This window comes from Saccoglossus kowalevskii, chromosome 10 (genome assembly GCF_978046115.1).
Source record: "Saccoglossus kowalevskii chromosome 10, keSacKowa6.1, whole genome shotgun sequence".
Classification (NCBI taxonomy): Eukaryota; Metazoa; Hemichordata; class Enteropneusta; family Harrimaniidae; genus Saccoglossus; species Saccoglossus kowalevskii.
The window spans coordinates 28,803,385-28,821,249 of NC_140650.1; the positions used below are offsets into that span (position 1 = coordinate 28,803,385).

General features: G+C 33.7%; 1 protein-coding gene across 1 annotated transcript in view; it reads left to right on the forward strand.

Annotated features, from left to right (window-relative positions):
* Positions 1-17,865, forward strand: part of LOC100375196 (dedicator of cytokinesis protein 1) — a 67,026-nt gene continuing 49,161 nt past the window's right edge. Inside the window, exons 1-11 of the mRNA XM_085504465.1 lie at positions 1-128; positions 9,477-9,560; positions 9,699-9,739; positions 10,291-10,346; positions 10,544-10,643; positions 11,578-11,726; positions 11,892-12,015; positions 12,845-12,993; positions 13,237-13,318; positions 16,651-16,714; positions 17,709-17,804. Coding sequence (XP_085360591.1) covers positions 86-128; positions 9,477-9,560; positions 9,699-9,739; positions 10,291-10,346; positions 10,544-10,643; positions 11,578-11,726; positions 11,892-12,015; positions 12,845-12,993; positions 13,237-13,318; positions 16,651-16,714; positions 17,709-17,804 — 988 coding nt within the window. The 5' untranslated portion in view covers positions 1-85. The remainder of the gene's footprint in view (positions 129-9,476; positions 9,561-9,698; positions 9,740-10,290; positions 10,347-10,543; positions 10,644-11,577; positions 11,727-11,891; positions 12,016-12,844; positions 12,994-13,236; positions 13,319-16,650; positions 16,715-17,708; positions 17,805-17,865) is intronic.

Genomic DNA, 17,865 nt, shown 5'->3' on the forward strand with positions numbered 1-17,865 from the left:
TCACGTGATCAACATCTTTAACATGGCTGCTTGCTGTACAATGGGCGCAAGTCTATAAAAGAAATCGACGGATTTTAGCTTTAAAATGTCGGGCTGGAGACGAACGACCAATGCCAAATACGGCATAGGTAAGTGATTGAATGTACAATGTCACAATTTGGCAGTTTTCTCGGTTTTGCTTTCGCGCGATTGCTTTTCATTGACATGGGTGGTGTTTCACATTGCAAGTTGTCCCGTCGGAGAGACTCTACTACTTCCTTATTCGTATTCACTTCCTGTTTCAACACCCGACAAATTAATCATTGAATTTGCAAAAATATATGAAGTTTTTTCAAATTTATCATCGTATATACTATCTTGAAGAAACTGTTTATACGATGTGCAATTTTAAACTGGTCATAGTTTCCATTTACCGCCCGTTTGTCCATCGTGGTTTATCATCGAATGACATTTAACCCAGGCACACAACCTTAATCTGACCTGCCCTATTTACAAGTTTATAACGTACCTCGGTTTAATATGTCTGCATTTTTGGAAGTCTGTTTTAATTTCATCTATGCTATGACCTGAAACTGCAGATACCGATCATCAAACGGACTACAATTATTAAATTAACATTTCTCTCATACTAAAAGACTGTGTTTACTGTTGAAAGCACTTTTGAGGAGTTCGCTGGTCAAATTAACATTCCACTCACCTGCATAACTAGTCTGGTAGATCCACCACCTCAGTTTGACCAATCCTAACTATATTTATAAACATAATTTAGAATATTTGTTATTCTTTTTTTTTTCGCTCCTACACATACTTGCCCTTTTGTGCCGATCAATTTGCATATCTAATTGACTGATTTTGTCTCTCAAATTGATGCATATCAGTTAAAACCATAATTAAAAGTTAGATTATTCAGGTTATGTGTTATCTGTATATCTGAGCCAGCATGTTTAATGGGCATTATTTGACATGCAAAACGCATACACATTTTGTTTCAACGAAACAGTGAATTTTACATGTAGTGTATATGTCATGCGTTGGACTCGATCATGAGGTGCTACGGTGACCATCGCCATTAATATACAATGTAAGTTTAAAATAAGCAATTGATTTTACTCGTACAAGTATATTTTGTAGTGAAGATTGCTGTCACCTCATGATTATTAATTCATTAATGTTGCACATGCAGCTCAAGATACCTCAAGTAATCACACATACAATGTTCTAACTGTATGGATGCAAATTTATAGGGTATTTTTTATGACCACTGGTACCTAAGACACTCTAGATTTAGTGAGATAGGTAGTAAAAGTCAATTTTAAATGTAGCCGACAGCAGAATGACCCAAAATGTATACAATATCTTTTCATGATGTAAATTTACATTTCTGTGGGTGTAATAATAATAATATCTTTAAAAATAACATTTCTATCTGTGTAGTGTACACCAATAAAGTGTAACATAAAATATAATATAAAGTAGTTTAAAATGAAAAACTGTCAGGAGTCGGCGCACTCTCTCCTAATAGAAAAAATGTTGTATAAATATTCCCCAATCTGTCTGACGAAAGTTTCTTCAGTTGTACTCATTAGGTAAATAAATTTCTGCTCTTTTGTGTTTTTACTTTTTGGAAGCGTTTTCTATATTTTGTACATTCCATGAAGAAATTGTCAATACTTCCTTGTGTACAATATTTACGTTTTCATTTCTAGAGGCATTTTTCCTGTGGGTGTTAACAGAATTAACTTAATATTTGTTTGGAAATTCCTTTTAGTGATTGGAGGCAAAAATGACATTTGTGTTTGCCAAATTTAAAATAATTGAATGAGATTGCCATAAGTTAGTGGAAGCCCTGATGAAGTGAATAGGTACATGTAGGCTATAATACATGTACATTAAATCTAGATTGTGTCTGATTTCTAATGTTTACCCTTATTCATATGCAATATGGGGGTGGGGAATACAATTAATTTTCTGTTTATTTCCTCATTGGATTTAAAATAGATTGGGAAAACAATAGACAGTTTGATTGAGATTTGTGGTAATTTTCATCTGAAACATAACCTAGGGTATAATTGTGTTTTCACATGTTGCTCACTTGTGAACAGTCTGCGCGTATATTTAACTGAAATGCAAGCTGTGCTAACCACACAGCTGATTTCTTTCTTCTGCAGTATGATACACAAATATACCATTTTTTGAATTATTAAATGATTTTTATAATGTACAATTGTAATTGATCTCTGCACTGCCCGATATTATGTAATGCGTCTCACACATTATTGTGTATATTCGTCTTTGCCTCGTTACTTTGCAATAATGGGCAACATGTTGTCTTTTATTCCTTAAATACAATGTTAAATTAATTCTAGTGACATTTTTTCAATGTTGCAAAAAGCAGGTACCCAGTTATCAAACCAGGGCTTATAGTTAAATTTGTTTATTACGGCTGGCCAGTGAAACTCGTTGATTTATTGCATGTTTGTACTTCCTTTAACAGGATCTTGATAATACCATTTCCTTGTGTACATTTACCCTATAAATAGATCATACATACCTAATGTTGTCTATCATAACAGGGTGCCCAGTATTTCTTTCTCTAATAATATATGCAAAGCACATATTTAAAATTTACATAACAATTGACTGCTTGAAGTGTGGAATAAGACTAATGTCTCATTATCAAGCATTTCAAGAACCTGTCCCGGCCCGAGAAAATTTTTGATTAATTTTGTCTTCATTGTTGACTCTAGTTTTGTCTTGTTTCTCATTTTAATATAAATCTTGATTTATATAAATTGATTTCATATTTGGAAATTTACATTTGTTTGATATGATACTACATGTATACTGTAAAATACTTTATTTTCGCTTGGAATTTATTTTCGCTGAAGGAATGATTTAGTGAAAAAAAAAATCCAGCAAATATACCTTTTTCCCTATATTTTACATTCAACTCAGTCAAAAATCAGTGAAAATAAATTCCATACAAAATTACCAAAAAGTCTTTTTCAGCGAAAGATAATTCGAGCTAAAATAAAGTATTTTACAATATCTGAGTAACAGTGGATCATATACTGTAAACCACTCAATTTCACTGCTAGAAATTTGCAAAATATGATGATATTATGGCATATGTAAAGAGAAAAAGATGCTGACTCTCTGATCGTAGGACATCTACAGCATTGTTACCACTACAAAATTGAAGAATTTTCAAATTTTTGGGTGACTTTTTGGAAAACAAATGAAGCAAGAGCGCAACATGTATATGGATAACGTATTTTATAATTAGATATTATTGAAGATGAGCGAGGGTATTTGGTAGCAGATTTAAGATCTTTAATTTTTATCCAGAGGTCTTATATCTGCTACTAAATACACGAACATACCATTTATAAGTAACCTTATTATAACATGCTCACACTACAAACTTGCTGTTTATATCACGTTGTTATGTGTCAATTTCCAATTATCCCAATATTTTTTCTTGGATTATAATATGCGTCGCAAGACAAAATCAACAACATGGTAGTATATTTCAATGAACTAGCAGTAATAACCAGCATATACCATTTTTGCACATAACTGATCCAAAAATGGTTTTTAGTTGTGATTCTTTGCCATTTATATTGACTAACGAAACAGGCGACATGCCAGGCGTGTCAATGCAGCAATGTGTTCAATTTTAATGCTTTGCTAGCATTTTTGGCAATAATAATTCGTGTCGGTACATGTTTCCTTGTTTTGATCAGTTGATCCTACACCCACAATCACTATGAACAGTGCTTACAGTCGGGCGATTTCGATTCAATTTTTTAAACCAGTTTATTTAGTTTTTTGAAATCACTGGTCATCTGACCCTAGATGCACCAAATATGGTCATCATCTATAATGGTCTGTCTTAACTTTGATGAAATATTCTCTGTTACAATATCAAGTTTTTCATTGAAATTTGGCAATCTAAAAAACATTCTTTTTAATTTCATGCATTTTGTGTTCAAATATAAAATGTCATCTTGATTCAAAATGATTTTAAGAAAAAATCACCAAATTTCAGATATTCATGTGATTGTTTACTACCCATACATGGACGTAGTTGGTCACAAGTACTTCAAGACCCATATGGGACAGACCAAGCTTGTTTCCTCATAGACGACATGTTATCTTTACCCTCCAAATGTCTTCTTCACATTTTAGCTCACATTCAGTCATTATACTTGTCCAATTACACAGTCCAGTAAATTTTTTGTCCAAACTAACCGAAAACCCAACCTCTGATCCTATCCAAATGCAGGGGCTGGTGATTACTTTTGTCAAACCGCACAATCCAGTGACTAACCAGACAAACAGACTTGTTTTAATATGATAATATTATCGTTTATTATATTCTTCAAAACCATCTGTGTATGAAAATTTTTGTGGTTTCAATCCTCTAATTAAATTGGAATAAATCGCTCTGAAGTCTCATAGTAATAGTAAAACCTGGAATTTCATGTCAATGCAATCGTGGTTGTTTCTGAACATAACTATTTTTCTAGGACCCCCTACCTTGTGAGAAGTAATTTAGCTATCTAGTGTTCATGGACGAACCATTGCATACATTCTATAATAGTCAGTTGAACCAAAAACACAGGGACAGGGAATTGTCATACTGTAAAACCATTTATTTTCACTGACATTTCATTTCACTATTTTGATGTTTTTAGCCTTTCACTGTGTTTAAATTTCATGAATTTGTCACGGAAACACGGATTGTTTTAGTTTTATTGTTATTTTACATGTTGACTTGGATTTAATTTAGTGGATTTTACTTAATATCGGTGAAATCAAAACCAAGTGACTAATTAATACATTTACAGTATTTTCTTTGATGTAATTAGGATTTGAAAGCAATTTTGAAAATTTGGTGTGTAATATTGCAAGATGTCACATGCACAAAATCCAATAAAATGCTGGGATAAATTTTAAAACTGAAATGTGCTCAAGCAACACATAAGCACTGCATTAGAATATAAATGAATAGGTTTTGATTTATTTTGTTAAATCACATCACAAATGGCTTTTAGGTGGCAGGACATTGTGTTTGTTAATTGAAGCAAGTAAACAATAAAATATTTATAACGATTTTTAAACAAGAACTAGTGAGCGCAATAGTATATAAACAATAGTACCTACCAGCACACTAGTTTGTTGTGAAGTTATTCGATACAGAATGTTTTCAAAAACGGGTCACATATTAAAGGAAATATGAATGGTAGGGGACTTGCATGCCCTGAGCACATGTAAACCATGGTGGTCATAGAAATGTACATATTAATTTGCAAAACATTTGCATAATTATTTCAAATAGAAATTGTGATGAACTTACAAAATTCTATTCCATTTGAAGTTTGTCATAGTTGTTCCTTGGATGGTACCTGTTTTTCTAGTATTGTGGGGTTTCTAATCCTTCCTGAATACACAATATTCTGTATGTGGGAAGTACAATTCCCACTTTAAGGGCTGTTTCGACTATCTGTGTTTGACTCGCGTGTGCAAAGCACACAATGGGGCTCTTGTATATGTGTGTGTGTATGGGTGTCTGTTCCACTGATATCTCAAAAAACAATCATCAGATTTCAATGAAACTTGGCACATAGATGTTTTGGGATAATGTTCAGACCTGTTTTTTGTTGTTGCAACCATGCATATTACAGTACTCATTCCGCCCAACCTCCCGCTTTTATCGCTTTTTTTCCGACCGCTTATCGCTTAATTTCCGACCGCTCGCTGCTTTCCGACCGGAAACCGACCGCTTTTTTTCCGCTCGCTCGCGTTCGCTTTTGTTCGCTCGCTCGCTCGCTTTTGTTCGCTCGCTCGCTTTTGTTCGCTCGCTCACTCCTGCTATGGCTGGCTTCAGAAACATCGTCCGCTTGCCAGCCGACCGCTGGAGTAACAATGATCGTACATTGTATGTATAAACTTAAGTTTTTATTCGTAATAAATTTAGGTTTTAATGACGATTCAAAACACAACGCCTATTGCTTCTCTGTTTTGGAACAAAGACGCCTTCAAATCACTTGACACATTGTAACGTTTGCTACGCAAGTCGAACTGTGACCTGTATTTACATATTTACGTCCTTGTGTGTGTAGTTCAAGCAGCTATATAACTGGTCAATCGCGATATGTATTGAGTACTAGTATTTGTGTGTTGTGTGTGTGTTTCTGTGTGTGATTTTGACTAAATTTATTCCAAACGGCGCTCAAAATAATTTGACACTTTGTTATTTTTGAACGCAACTCGCACTATGACCCTTACTCAATTTGCATAAGTAATACGAATGCTGTAGTTCAGAAAATCTATTGGTTAACTTTTGCTCGTGTCTGGGTGCGCAAAACAAAACTGCACATATAATTATCGCATAGCTGAATTTCTACAAATCAATTGGACTTAAACTACTAGTATAATGATTGTGACGATTAATCGCTTGTCTGAGTACATGCGGCGACGAATTATTGGATTGGCAGCAGCCGGACGAAAAATGAAAGAGATCTCGGAACAGTTAATTTGTTGAGGAAAACAAAACAAACGCAGCCAGTGATACATTTTGAAAACAAAAATACAATGTAATCGCAATCAGAGGCGCCGACCACGCGCGTTGGAAATAAATAAAACGTGTTGTGACAGTCTCACCAAACTCTTTCACTCGCGCAATATAATTATGTTATTTCCCAAAGCACTTATATTTAATACATTGACGAAAAACACCGCAAGAAAAATGTAAATCAGGCTTGTAATTACTACTCGAACGCAATGTTGATCACTGTAAAAGTGGATAAATTCGAACCGTCATCAAATTCAAAATTCAAGCGATCTCGTTGAATGTCAAAAATAAACTCGATGTTTAGAAAGACAAAAACAACACCATATTAGAGTGCAAAAAAAGTTAGCAGCAAAGAACGAGAAGTGCATGTGGGAAAGCGATGAGTGAACTCGAGGAAAATTATGCTGATGTGAGAACAAGCCATATACTCGCGGAGTACTCGCTAAAACATCGAGAAAATGTGCCATTTCAAAGGGCACCCTTACAAATAATGTCTGCGATTGTGTGAACATGAAAACGTGCAAACAAGGAACAGAACTCGTGGTCCACAAGGAAACTTAGCGATGACGCAGTTAGATGTATACGGCTGTTGAAAACAGACTCCTTCGATCTCATATAAGCAGGTTCACGTGGATGTATCATTTTCAACTATTACCAACAACGCTATGATAACAAAGACATTGTGAAATTCTTTTGTTTTTATGTAGAAAAATACAGTAATTTTACCAAGTAAAATCATATTTATTAAAATTGTTGTTCATACACGAGTTGTCGAACACACTACATAGTTTGTAATTTCATCTAGCTCCTTTCAGTCATGATTCAAAACAAATAAAAGGCACAAATATAGATAATATAGCAAATTATTTTTTTCTGTAATATTCGTGTGTAATCAGTAATTATGAAAAAAAATTATGGGTACATATGAAATAGATTTCGTTATGAATTATTCTTAATATCAATTTCTAAATTATTTTGTCAAAATCAGTTTTTTTTCCAGGTTTTTTCCCCAAAACGAAAGAATTTCGTAATGTCGGGAACGAGAAGTTTTTTTCTTCTTATTATTTTTTGGGAACGGAAAGTCTTTATCGTAGAGCTTCGCCTCGGTTGACAATGAGCTCTTCGGGTCGCTAAAACTGTATGTCCACTTCTGTTGGGGTGAACATTTGTATTATTATACTGAATAAATCTTAGAACAGAAATGGTGGCACTCAATTATGGCAATCTTCCAGCTCATCGTTAGAAAGATTTTAGGAGGTAAATTTAATCTTGAAGGATTGCAGGAAATTGACCCTTACCGATTCATATTTATGAATTAATCGGGATTCAGGTATCATAGTGTTTGTAACAGGAAGAAAAAAAAAACGCTTTTGCGTGGGATTTTTCATGCAAACATTGTGAATGGTTCCCCGACACTGATTCCTTTTTAACTTTAAATTTTTCTAAGACGCGGCAAACCCTGCTCATGACCGGAGACGTCGTCGAGATGCAGATGCGATTCCTCTTAGCAACGCGTTCTATTTATTTTCAAAGCGTGTGGTCGGCGCCTTTGATTTCGTTTATTTTGTTCTTTTATTCAGTGAACGTAATCTATCACTGGCAGCGTTTGTTTTTTCGCGTCTCACAACTTAATGTCCAAGCTGACTTTGTTTTGGCTGTAAGTGAACTACGTACAGCTCATGAAAGTATTTCGCCCAGAGTTCGCAAAAAACGGAATACCCTGCAAAATTTGAATCCTTTATTTTATAACGAGACATTGGGCGCAAACATAAAAACCATAATTGTAATTCAACAGATTTATGTAACGTGTTAGTCCGCTTGCCAGCCGCCTAGTTAGAAAACGCGATCTCCAGTGAAGTCGGTGTCGACAACTTCGGACAAGTAAGATGGGCGCTGGCCGACATTACATTTGCAAGTATTGTATTTGTTTGACAAATTGTACACTACGGTCATTCTATAACAATCGATCAGTCGTTTTTTTCACAGTTTTACTATTCCTGCAGATATTCTTCAATTGTTATAGGTGCCACGGATTTTAACATAACTACAACTTGACCCGTGTTAAACCCAAACCATGCGTGCATGACAACCGTCACCCTACACACGGTTTAACTCAACGAATACCGTACTCTACAGTAGACATTTTTCGCTCTCCACCAAAAATAGAATGGTTTTATTTCATATTAGTTGTGTCAGTGTCGTATTTGATTTCACATGTTTGGTTCGATCTTGTTTATGGTGTACATTATTATCACCAATTTTATATGGCCGTGTGATCCACCGTATTTTTTTCAACGGTCGTTCTATAAATTTCTAATTGTATTTATTCTTATTTTAACATCATAAAAACAAAAATGATACACTTGTACATGAAACAGTAGGTAATGAACTGTAAATGCGGGCGGTTGTGCTGTCGGGCGAGCGAGCGAGCGCGAGCGAGCGAGCGATTGCGCGAGCGGATACTTCCAGATTTGCGCGGTCGAAAAAAAAGCGGAAATTGCGCGGTCGGATTGAACAAAGCGAGCGAAAAAAAAGCGATCGAAATCCGGAAGCGGGCGGGAGGTTCGGCGAAATGAGTACTGTACTAATCTAATTTGCATATTAATTGGCCAATTTTAAACTTTTCCCTTTTTTCTCTAAAACTACCTAACAACTTTCAATAAGACTAGATACGTAGATGGCCTGGGATATCATGCACATGTGATTAGTTTATTATTGCAATCTGTGCATATTAATTACCTAATTTATACATTTTCACTTGTTTCTCAATTGTAAAAAACCTTTTTTGAAATTTTGAAGCAATTTTAAATGTGCTTCATTTCAGATTAATATATCTCCAATACTCTCAGCACTACAGTTATTTCTAATCTTTCTTTGATTGTATTTTATTTTCCAGTGATATATAATTTCCAGCAAGAAGAGAAATATTATCTTAGTTTATGCGTAGGTGATGCTGTTCAAATATTAGAAGAAAATAATGGTATGTTTGAAATGTATAAATGTTTCTTTTCAAAAATCAGTTCCATGTTGTGTGAAAATATAAGTATTCTGAATTTACCATAGTTACACCAATCACGAATTCTACAATCTAATAAGTGGCATGTTTTCTTTTATCTAGAGTGGTATAGAGGATTCAATGTCAAGTCCAGATCAGTCAAGGTAAGTTGTCTGAATGGTGGTGAGAAAAAGTCCAGATCAAAGTCAGATGTATTTTAGATATAAGATTTTAACCATTTTTGCATTCATCATTTCATTGCCAATTTATTAATCCAAATATCATTTGCGAAGCTATTTCTGTCAAAATTGTCATCTAACTGTAAGGCCGTCTCTGATTGGCTCTTGAGTTGGATGACAATATCTGTTTCAAAAACCCAGGGAAAGTGCTCTATGTTCATTGTGTAATTAGGTTTTCATATGCAAGGGATTTTTCCACACAGAAATGACAAATTCGGCCCAATTTTGTTCGCGGTTGCTGCCTAAACGAATCATATGGCTGTGAAAGTTTGGTATTGTTTTCCTGATTTGTAGGAATCTGAAATATGCATTTCACAACTTATCTTTTTATTTGTCTCTCCCCATATAGTAAATACCGGTTATTTAATCGCATTTATTTTATTGTCGCTTATGCACCAGCAGACTGGCTGGACGTGTGGCACTTTATCTTTCTGATGAGAACCTACTTTTGAATATTTCTGGTGTTTTCATTGCAGGGCATATTTCCAAAGACTTATGTTCATCTTAAGGATGCTAGAGTAGAGAGTGAAGGGTAGGTCATGAACATTATATTTCATACTGTATTTTCTATATGAGGATGGTATGCATGGTATGAATAATATGAAAGATATTCTTGAGTCCTAAGGTGGTATAAAACAGAGCTCTTGTCACCATAGCAACACATTATTAATGTGTTTTGCACTACATAATAGTGAAATATGCTAATATAATGTTGGTTTATTTCAACAGACATGTACATGAAACTGTTATTCCGAAAGACCTGCCTATTGTCTCAGAAATGACGACAGTGTTACGAGAATGGGGTGCAATATGGAAACAATGTTACGTGGTGAGTCTCAAGTGACACATATAGATGTACTTAATCTCTCAAAGATGAAAAAAGTTCCTTAGAGCTGGAATATAGATGAACTGATGAATAAATACACAAGATTATCACATCTGATTCCAATGCTTTAATTGCCTAGTTTGAGCACCATACTTTTACTTTCAAAAGTGATAGTTCAACATTTTGCATACTTTTACATATTTTTCTTCAATTTTTCTATTGTTTTAAAATCAATTGATTATAATTTCCCAATAGCAACTGAGCTCGATCAAAATTTTAGAAAAAATGTGAACAAATTTAAGTGTATTTATTTGTGAAAGTTCACTTTGATGGTTGATATGTAGTATAATGTGTGTCTAGGCAGCTATGTGTAATAGATAATGATCATGTACGACCAAATTGTACAAATTTAAATTAAACACATGTTGGATACTGATACAGATATCGTAAACTATGTAATTTTCACTTTTGAAAAGGAAGCCTTAACTACTGTAAAACATGTTTTTTTCGCGAGCACTTGACAGTTTTTTTTTGTTTTTATGGAGGTGATTATTGCGCATGACAAGAGAGATGCGCTAAATTAACATTTCGCTGTTACGTCATTTTACCACAATTCGCCAAAATTGTATGTCGCTTTTTCAACATGTTTTACAGTAATTACCGGTACCATTGAAATACAACCACAGTGGTTTATCCCATTCACCACCATTGGCAGCTTTTGTAACCTTCCACAAAATAGTCCCTGTTCAGGTTGTTTCCAAAAAACAAATATGCATAAGCAGTGTCATACTTTGGTTGAATGTTTTTGTAAATTGATCATGTTTCGCAAAATTGTACTTTAATTAAGTAATTTGGCAAGAAAAATGTGCCTGTGAAATGATATAATTAGTATGCGTTAATTTTTGCTCTACTTTACTTATGTTTCTTTCTTTACAAGGATGGAAATACTGAAAATTATGAATTAATCCGTACAATGATGTTAGAGCTTATCACATGGAGGCGACAAATCATGTCGGGCACACTGCCAGGAGAAGAATTCAAGGAACAGATACAAAGAGTCACATCAAAAATAGACTACGGTAACAGGTATCATATGCATTTCCGAATCTAACTTGTTACCATGGATACAAATAAAACTTATTCTGTACTTTTCTTTTCCCATAGAATTACACATCTTTTTATTCAAGTACCCCAATATATAGTTATGTGGGATCATACATACTAAGCATGCTGTTATTTGTATTTCTCCAGAAAATTAGGTCTTGACCTTGTTATCCGAGATGATGATGGTGGTATTGTAGACCCCACTGTACATAGTACCATAGCTGTATTCAGGATGCATGAATTAGCAGTGGAAAGGATACTTCAAGAAACTGTAAGTCTGACTTCATTTTGCCCTGTGTGTCTTTCTGTGAATTTTAAAACTAGGTCGCCATGGTCACAGAGTCGGACAGAGCTACTGGGTATTCATGTTACTGATTGTCCGTTGGTGTTGTCATTAACTTTACATTTTTAGACTTCTTTGTAAAAACCATCAGTTATGTATGGGTGTCATACTCACTCCAAATGTAACGTTTCCTTGGGTGCTTCTCTTGCATATTTGTTTGTTATTTTGTGACGATACCTCCAATTCTCTAAGTTTTGTGGATATTTTGTTTCATGTTTAGTAAAAAAATGTTATTTTTGACTTGTGCTTGAAAACAACTTGCTCAACTGCTTCATTATTTTATGGGCCTCTCTTAGATTTGTTGATTTTATTATGATAACTTTAGTTCTCTAATTTAAGTTAAAACTTTTGTCATTTTTGGCGAAAAAAAAAATATTTGCACCTTTTTAAAACCAGCCTCCCAATTGTTTAGATGGACCACAGTCAGAATGATTTGATTCAGTTTCCCTATCAGATTTATCATTAATTCATTTTTGTGTCAATAATTTTCTATTTTTAGTGAATATTCTTGTTATTTTGGACATGTGATTTGATATTACACATGTACTTTCTCATTATGAATCTGAAACAGCGGAGCTATATCAACTGACAGATTACTTGTCTCTGATTTTCGATTTTATGAAAATTCGTTTCACAAAATGAAACGGTCAGAATCTACATTATTCCGTGAGACAGTTCTGTCATTATAATCTACAACTAATTGTCTTTTACAGTATCTTTCTGTATGTATAAGATTTCTTGTTACTTTACTTTTCAGTCTGATACAAATCCAGCAAAACTGCGGCCTAAAGGAACCACGCATAGTTATAGTTTCTTTGTCACACTGAAAAATAATGTGTGCCATGTTGGTTCAGATGCAGAAGTCTTCCTGAGTCTGTACGACCCAAAAGAAAACAAATTTATCAGGTAAAAATTACGAACTTCATAACACCAATTCATATATGAATTATGTCATCGTCTTTCTTACTTGACAAAGTGTGCATTGAGAAAATATTCAGCAAATCTCTCTTGTTGACCAACATGTGAAATTTGAGCATTAACCTCATCACCTCAGTTGCTGTTCAAATAATTCAACCAATCCACTCCTCAGGTGTTTCTTTTCCACTGTATCTAGCAACACTAATGCCCTTCTCAATCCTCTTTCAACAGTGAGAATTTTTGTGTGAAATGGCCTGCCAGTGGACTGCCGACAAACTTTGACATGTTGGACAATTGCAAGGTGGTCTTTACAGTAAGTAGCATCTTATTTTGCAAATTAATATCCCAAGAACCGTCTACCAGATTGAAATGAAAGTTGGTTCAAGGTGGGCTGGAATACTTCACATGCACTCAGTTTAGTGTTGAAATCCATACATATTAATCTGTATATTAAATGAGGCTGTGGTCAATATAATAAGCTGGTTAGAACCATACTGAACTTAGATGCCTTTGTTGTGTGAAGAATTAACTTCATTACCGTAAATTAATGTATTTAATCATGTCATGTCTGCTTTAAATCAGTACTTTTTAGCTCCGCTGTCGACTTTGTCGAGCGGAGCTTATCATATGAGTGATTGTCCGTCGTCGTCGTCGTCGTCCGTGTCAATGTTTTACTTTTTCGACTTCTTCTTGAAAACTACAAGCCTAAATGCTTTGATACTTGGTGTATATGTACCTTGGGTATACCACTCTTAGGTTTGTTCATTTCATGTTGATATCTTTAATTCTCTAATTTTGGTGAATATTTTTGTCATTTTTGGTAAAAACTGATATTTTCGACTTCTTGTTAAAAACTGCAAGTGCAATTGCTTTGATATTACATATATAGGTACTACATGTGGACCTCTCTCAGATTTGTTAATTTCGTGATGATATCTTCAATTCTCTAATTTTGGTGAATATTTTTGTCATTTTTGGTAAAAACTGATATTTTCGACTTCTTGTTAAAAACCGCAAGTGCAATTGCTTTGATATTACATATATAGGTACTACATGTGGACCTCTCTCAGATTTTTTCTTTTTGTAATGATATCTTTAATTCTCTAATTTTGGTGAATATTTTTGTCATTTTTGGTAAAAACTGATATTTTCGACTTCTTGTTAAAAACCACAAGTGCAAATGCTTTGATATTACATATATAGGTACTACATGTGGACCTCTCTCAGATTTGTTCATTTTGTAATGATATCTTTAATTCTCTATTTTTGGTGAATATTTTTGTCATTTTTTGGTGAAAAGTGATATTTTCGACTTCTTGTTAAAAACCGCAAGTTCGATTGCTTTGATATTACATATATACTTAGGTACTACATGTGGACCTCTCTCAGATTTGTTCATTTTGTGATGATATCTTCAATTCTCTAATTTTGGTGAATATTTTTGTCATTTTTGGTAAAAAGTGATATTTTCGACTTCTTGTTGAAAACTGTAAGTCCGATTGCTTTGATATTACATATATAGGTACTACATGTGGACCTCTCTCAGATTTGTTCGTTTTGTGATGATGTCTTCAATTCTCTAATTAATTTATTTTGGTGAATATTTTTGTAATTTTTGGTAAAAAGTGATATTTTCGACTTCTTGTTAAAAACTGTAAGTCCGATTGCTTTGATACTATTCATATTGTTCATTTTCTAATGATGTCTTCAGTTCTTTAATTGAAATGTGCATTGCTAACAGCAGAGCTATCTCAGCCGATAGGCTGCTTGTTTTTATTTTGCTATAGAACCCAATATTCCACAATAAAGTATTTATAAGTAAATAAAAAAAATATGCACTTGTATCACAAAATAATCCTGTATCATTTTTGGAATATTTTTCTTTTTCAAATAAAAGATTTAATCACAACCTGTAAGCAATGAGAACAGAATTAACAAGGAAATGCATCAAAAAAATTGTTGAACAGTTTATTAATTTCCTAGTTTACAAACTGAAAGTTTGATAAGATAACTTCCCAGTAAAAATAAAACAAAGAAATTAACCTTATCAGAGAAATAAAGCATTCTTTTGTGTTATTTATAGAAAAAAAAAATGAAGTGAATTTTCCACATTAATATATGCAATTACAGTCTTGGTTCCTGATTGTGTAATATACATTATAATTAATCTTTTGTTTTCCATTGTTCTTTCTTGCCTTAAAGTTAATGATCAATAAAGAACCTTTATAGATGAATTCTTTTGTTGTTAGAATACCATGCTTGTAATGGCATTGATCTATATCGTGTAGTGATTTTACTATGCAGTTGCAGTTTTGTACCAAATATGTTGATTTTTAAATGTGCAAGTAGCCTCAAGGCTGTCTTCAAAAGTTTACTGATTTTTTTTTTAAAACATTTTATTGAGTCATCTTATAAGGTTTACAAGTTTAAAGATACATGAAAGTTGGTACTGTAAACGTTACAATGGTTTGAATACAAGATTACAATATTCAGTCTTTAGTGGTTTGGTCGGTATCCATAAGTCGTAATTTCCCCCACTTTTTATTGAGTTTACTCATTTTCCCTTTCCTTTTTGCGGTGTAACATTCAATCATTTCAATCCCTTTAACAAATGTCTTAAAGTTGACATAATTTGGTCTTTTTTAGTGACACCTACATACACAGATAAATCTCTTGGCCAACAGAATCAGACAATTTAGTAACATAGGACGAAGGCAATCACCTAATATAATGAATTCAGGGTCTAATGACCCTGGAGCTCCAACATGTTTTCCCCATTCTTCAATGAATTTTGTCCAGAATGCATTGACGTGAACACAGTGGTTGAACAGGTGAAGAAGAGTTTCGTCTGGCCCTTTACAAAATGATTACTGATTTTTTGTAAAATATGATATTTATATACTTTGATGATGATGATCTTGGTGTTCATACATATACATGTACATACATTTCATGAAAACTGCCAAGCCAAGCCAAGCCAATCTGCTGAATTTGTGATAAAATATCGGAAACTGTCCTATGAATGATGTGTAATAAAATTCCACTTCCTGTCACGAAACTGACACGGATGCACGCTCTGTAAAATAGGATCTAAAAAATAGAGCTGCAAATATTTTAGTTTCAGGAGAAGTCAATTGACAGCTTAGAAAGAAATCCTGAATTCTAAGAATGTTGGAGGCATATGAAGTTGAAAGAATATTTTAAATTAATTAAAATTTACGATTAGCCTTTTCAAGAAGAAGCCTGTTGTCTAATATACTGCTGTTTTTTTTAAATGTGCTTTTTAAGGAATAACATTTGATTGTACATCCGTGGTTTGCAGTCTGTGGTTTATCGCAGAACACTTAATTAAGCACAAAGTTTAACTTGAATCTGATAGGACATTCTTGAAATATCAGAAAGTTTCTTAATTTATGCAAATAAGTTAATTAATATACACAGATTGTGACACTTAGCTTATCTGGTCTGTGGAATAAAAAATAAGCTACTTTTTCATGAAGTTTCATTTAAATCTGCTGAGTTGTTATTGATATACATATGAAGGAGCTGCATATTGACTAACTTGTCAACAAATTATGAATTGAATTGAATTTATGTGTACAGTTTTCATAATTATTGACAGTTGCATAATCATTTACTTCACAGGATCTCGGCAGTAAGGACTTGAAGCGAGAAAAAATATTCTTGGTTTGCCAGATTATCAGAATAGGTAAGAAAATAAATTACTTTCAGTATATAACATAGTCTATAACACACCATATGCAAGCTGGTCACAATTTCCTAAAATTCTAACACTTTTCACTCTCACAGCTTTGAATTTGATGTTTTTAAACCAGTATGTGTACATCAAGAACAGATCACAGTTCAGGAGAAATTTATAAATGTCAAGTTAATAATTGAACCAAAGTATTTCGGCATGGTGGACATGCTTACACTGTTTTATTCCTTCTCAGACTTAGACTGGGCTATTCTTTATACTAATATTACATGTAATATGTACCTGTACTTTAACGATGCCGCAAAAACTTGATTCTGAAAAATGTATAGAGCAATAAACAATTGAACTTAATAGGACACTGGTATCATGTACATGTATTGAGAGTTTCTCACAGTTTGTAAGTTATTTATTAGTTACTATAGTTACCAACTCCTACCTCCCTCCCTCATCAGTACCACTAATTTTTGACACAATAACATCGTGGTGGATCTGTGCTTTAATTCAAACCGGAGCAATAAAGCAATCAAGAAGATTTACTTATGATAAAACTAAGTTGGTGTTTACATGTTTTTTTATAGCAAACCACAAAAAAAAAACATTTTTGTATAGCATTTATAATGAAAAACAATGCAGGTAGCACCCCAAAAAGTAACTTATTTGTGTGTGTCTGCTGTAACTAAATGCTTTCTACAAGTGATGTTTTATTTGTTGCCGTTAATACCAAAATTAGAGGTGAACCATCAGCCAAAGCCAGATAATTTTATGACCACTCCGTAAGTTCAGACAAATAAACAAGTTATGAAAATCTTCCCAATTACATGGTCAATTTTTTTTAGAAAGGTTAAAATGTTGGAGTTTTCACAGTATTTACTTACCTAACATCCTGATAGTTTGCTATTTGGCTCAGATAAAAGCAACACAATTTCAAAAAAAATGTGTCTTAATAATAATCTGATGCGCATAATGTTTTATTTGCACATACTAGATAGGTGTATCAACCTTAAAAAGCCACTAGCAAAGGCAAATTCTGAAAAAAGACCCACTCAACATGTTAGGCGTTTTGGTAAGACACACTCTTCAGGTAAGCACCCCCTACCATGGGGAATTTAAACCATGGTACTGTCCCTACTGCAACTTGCTCA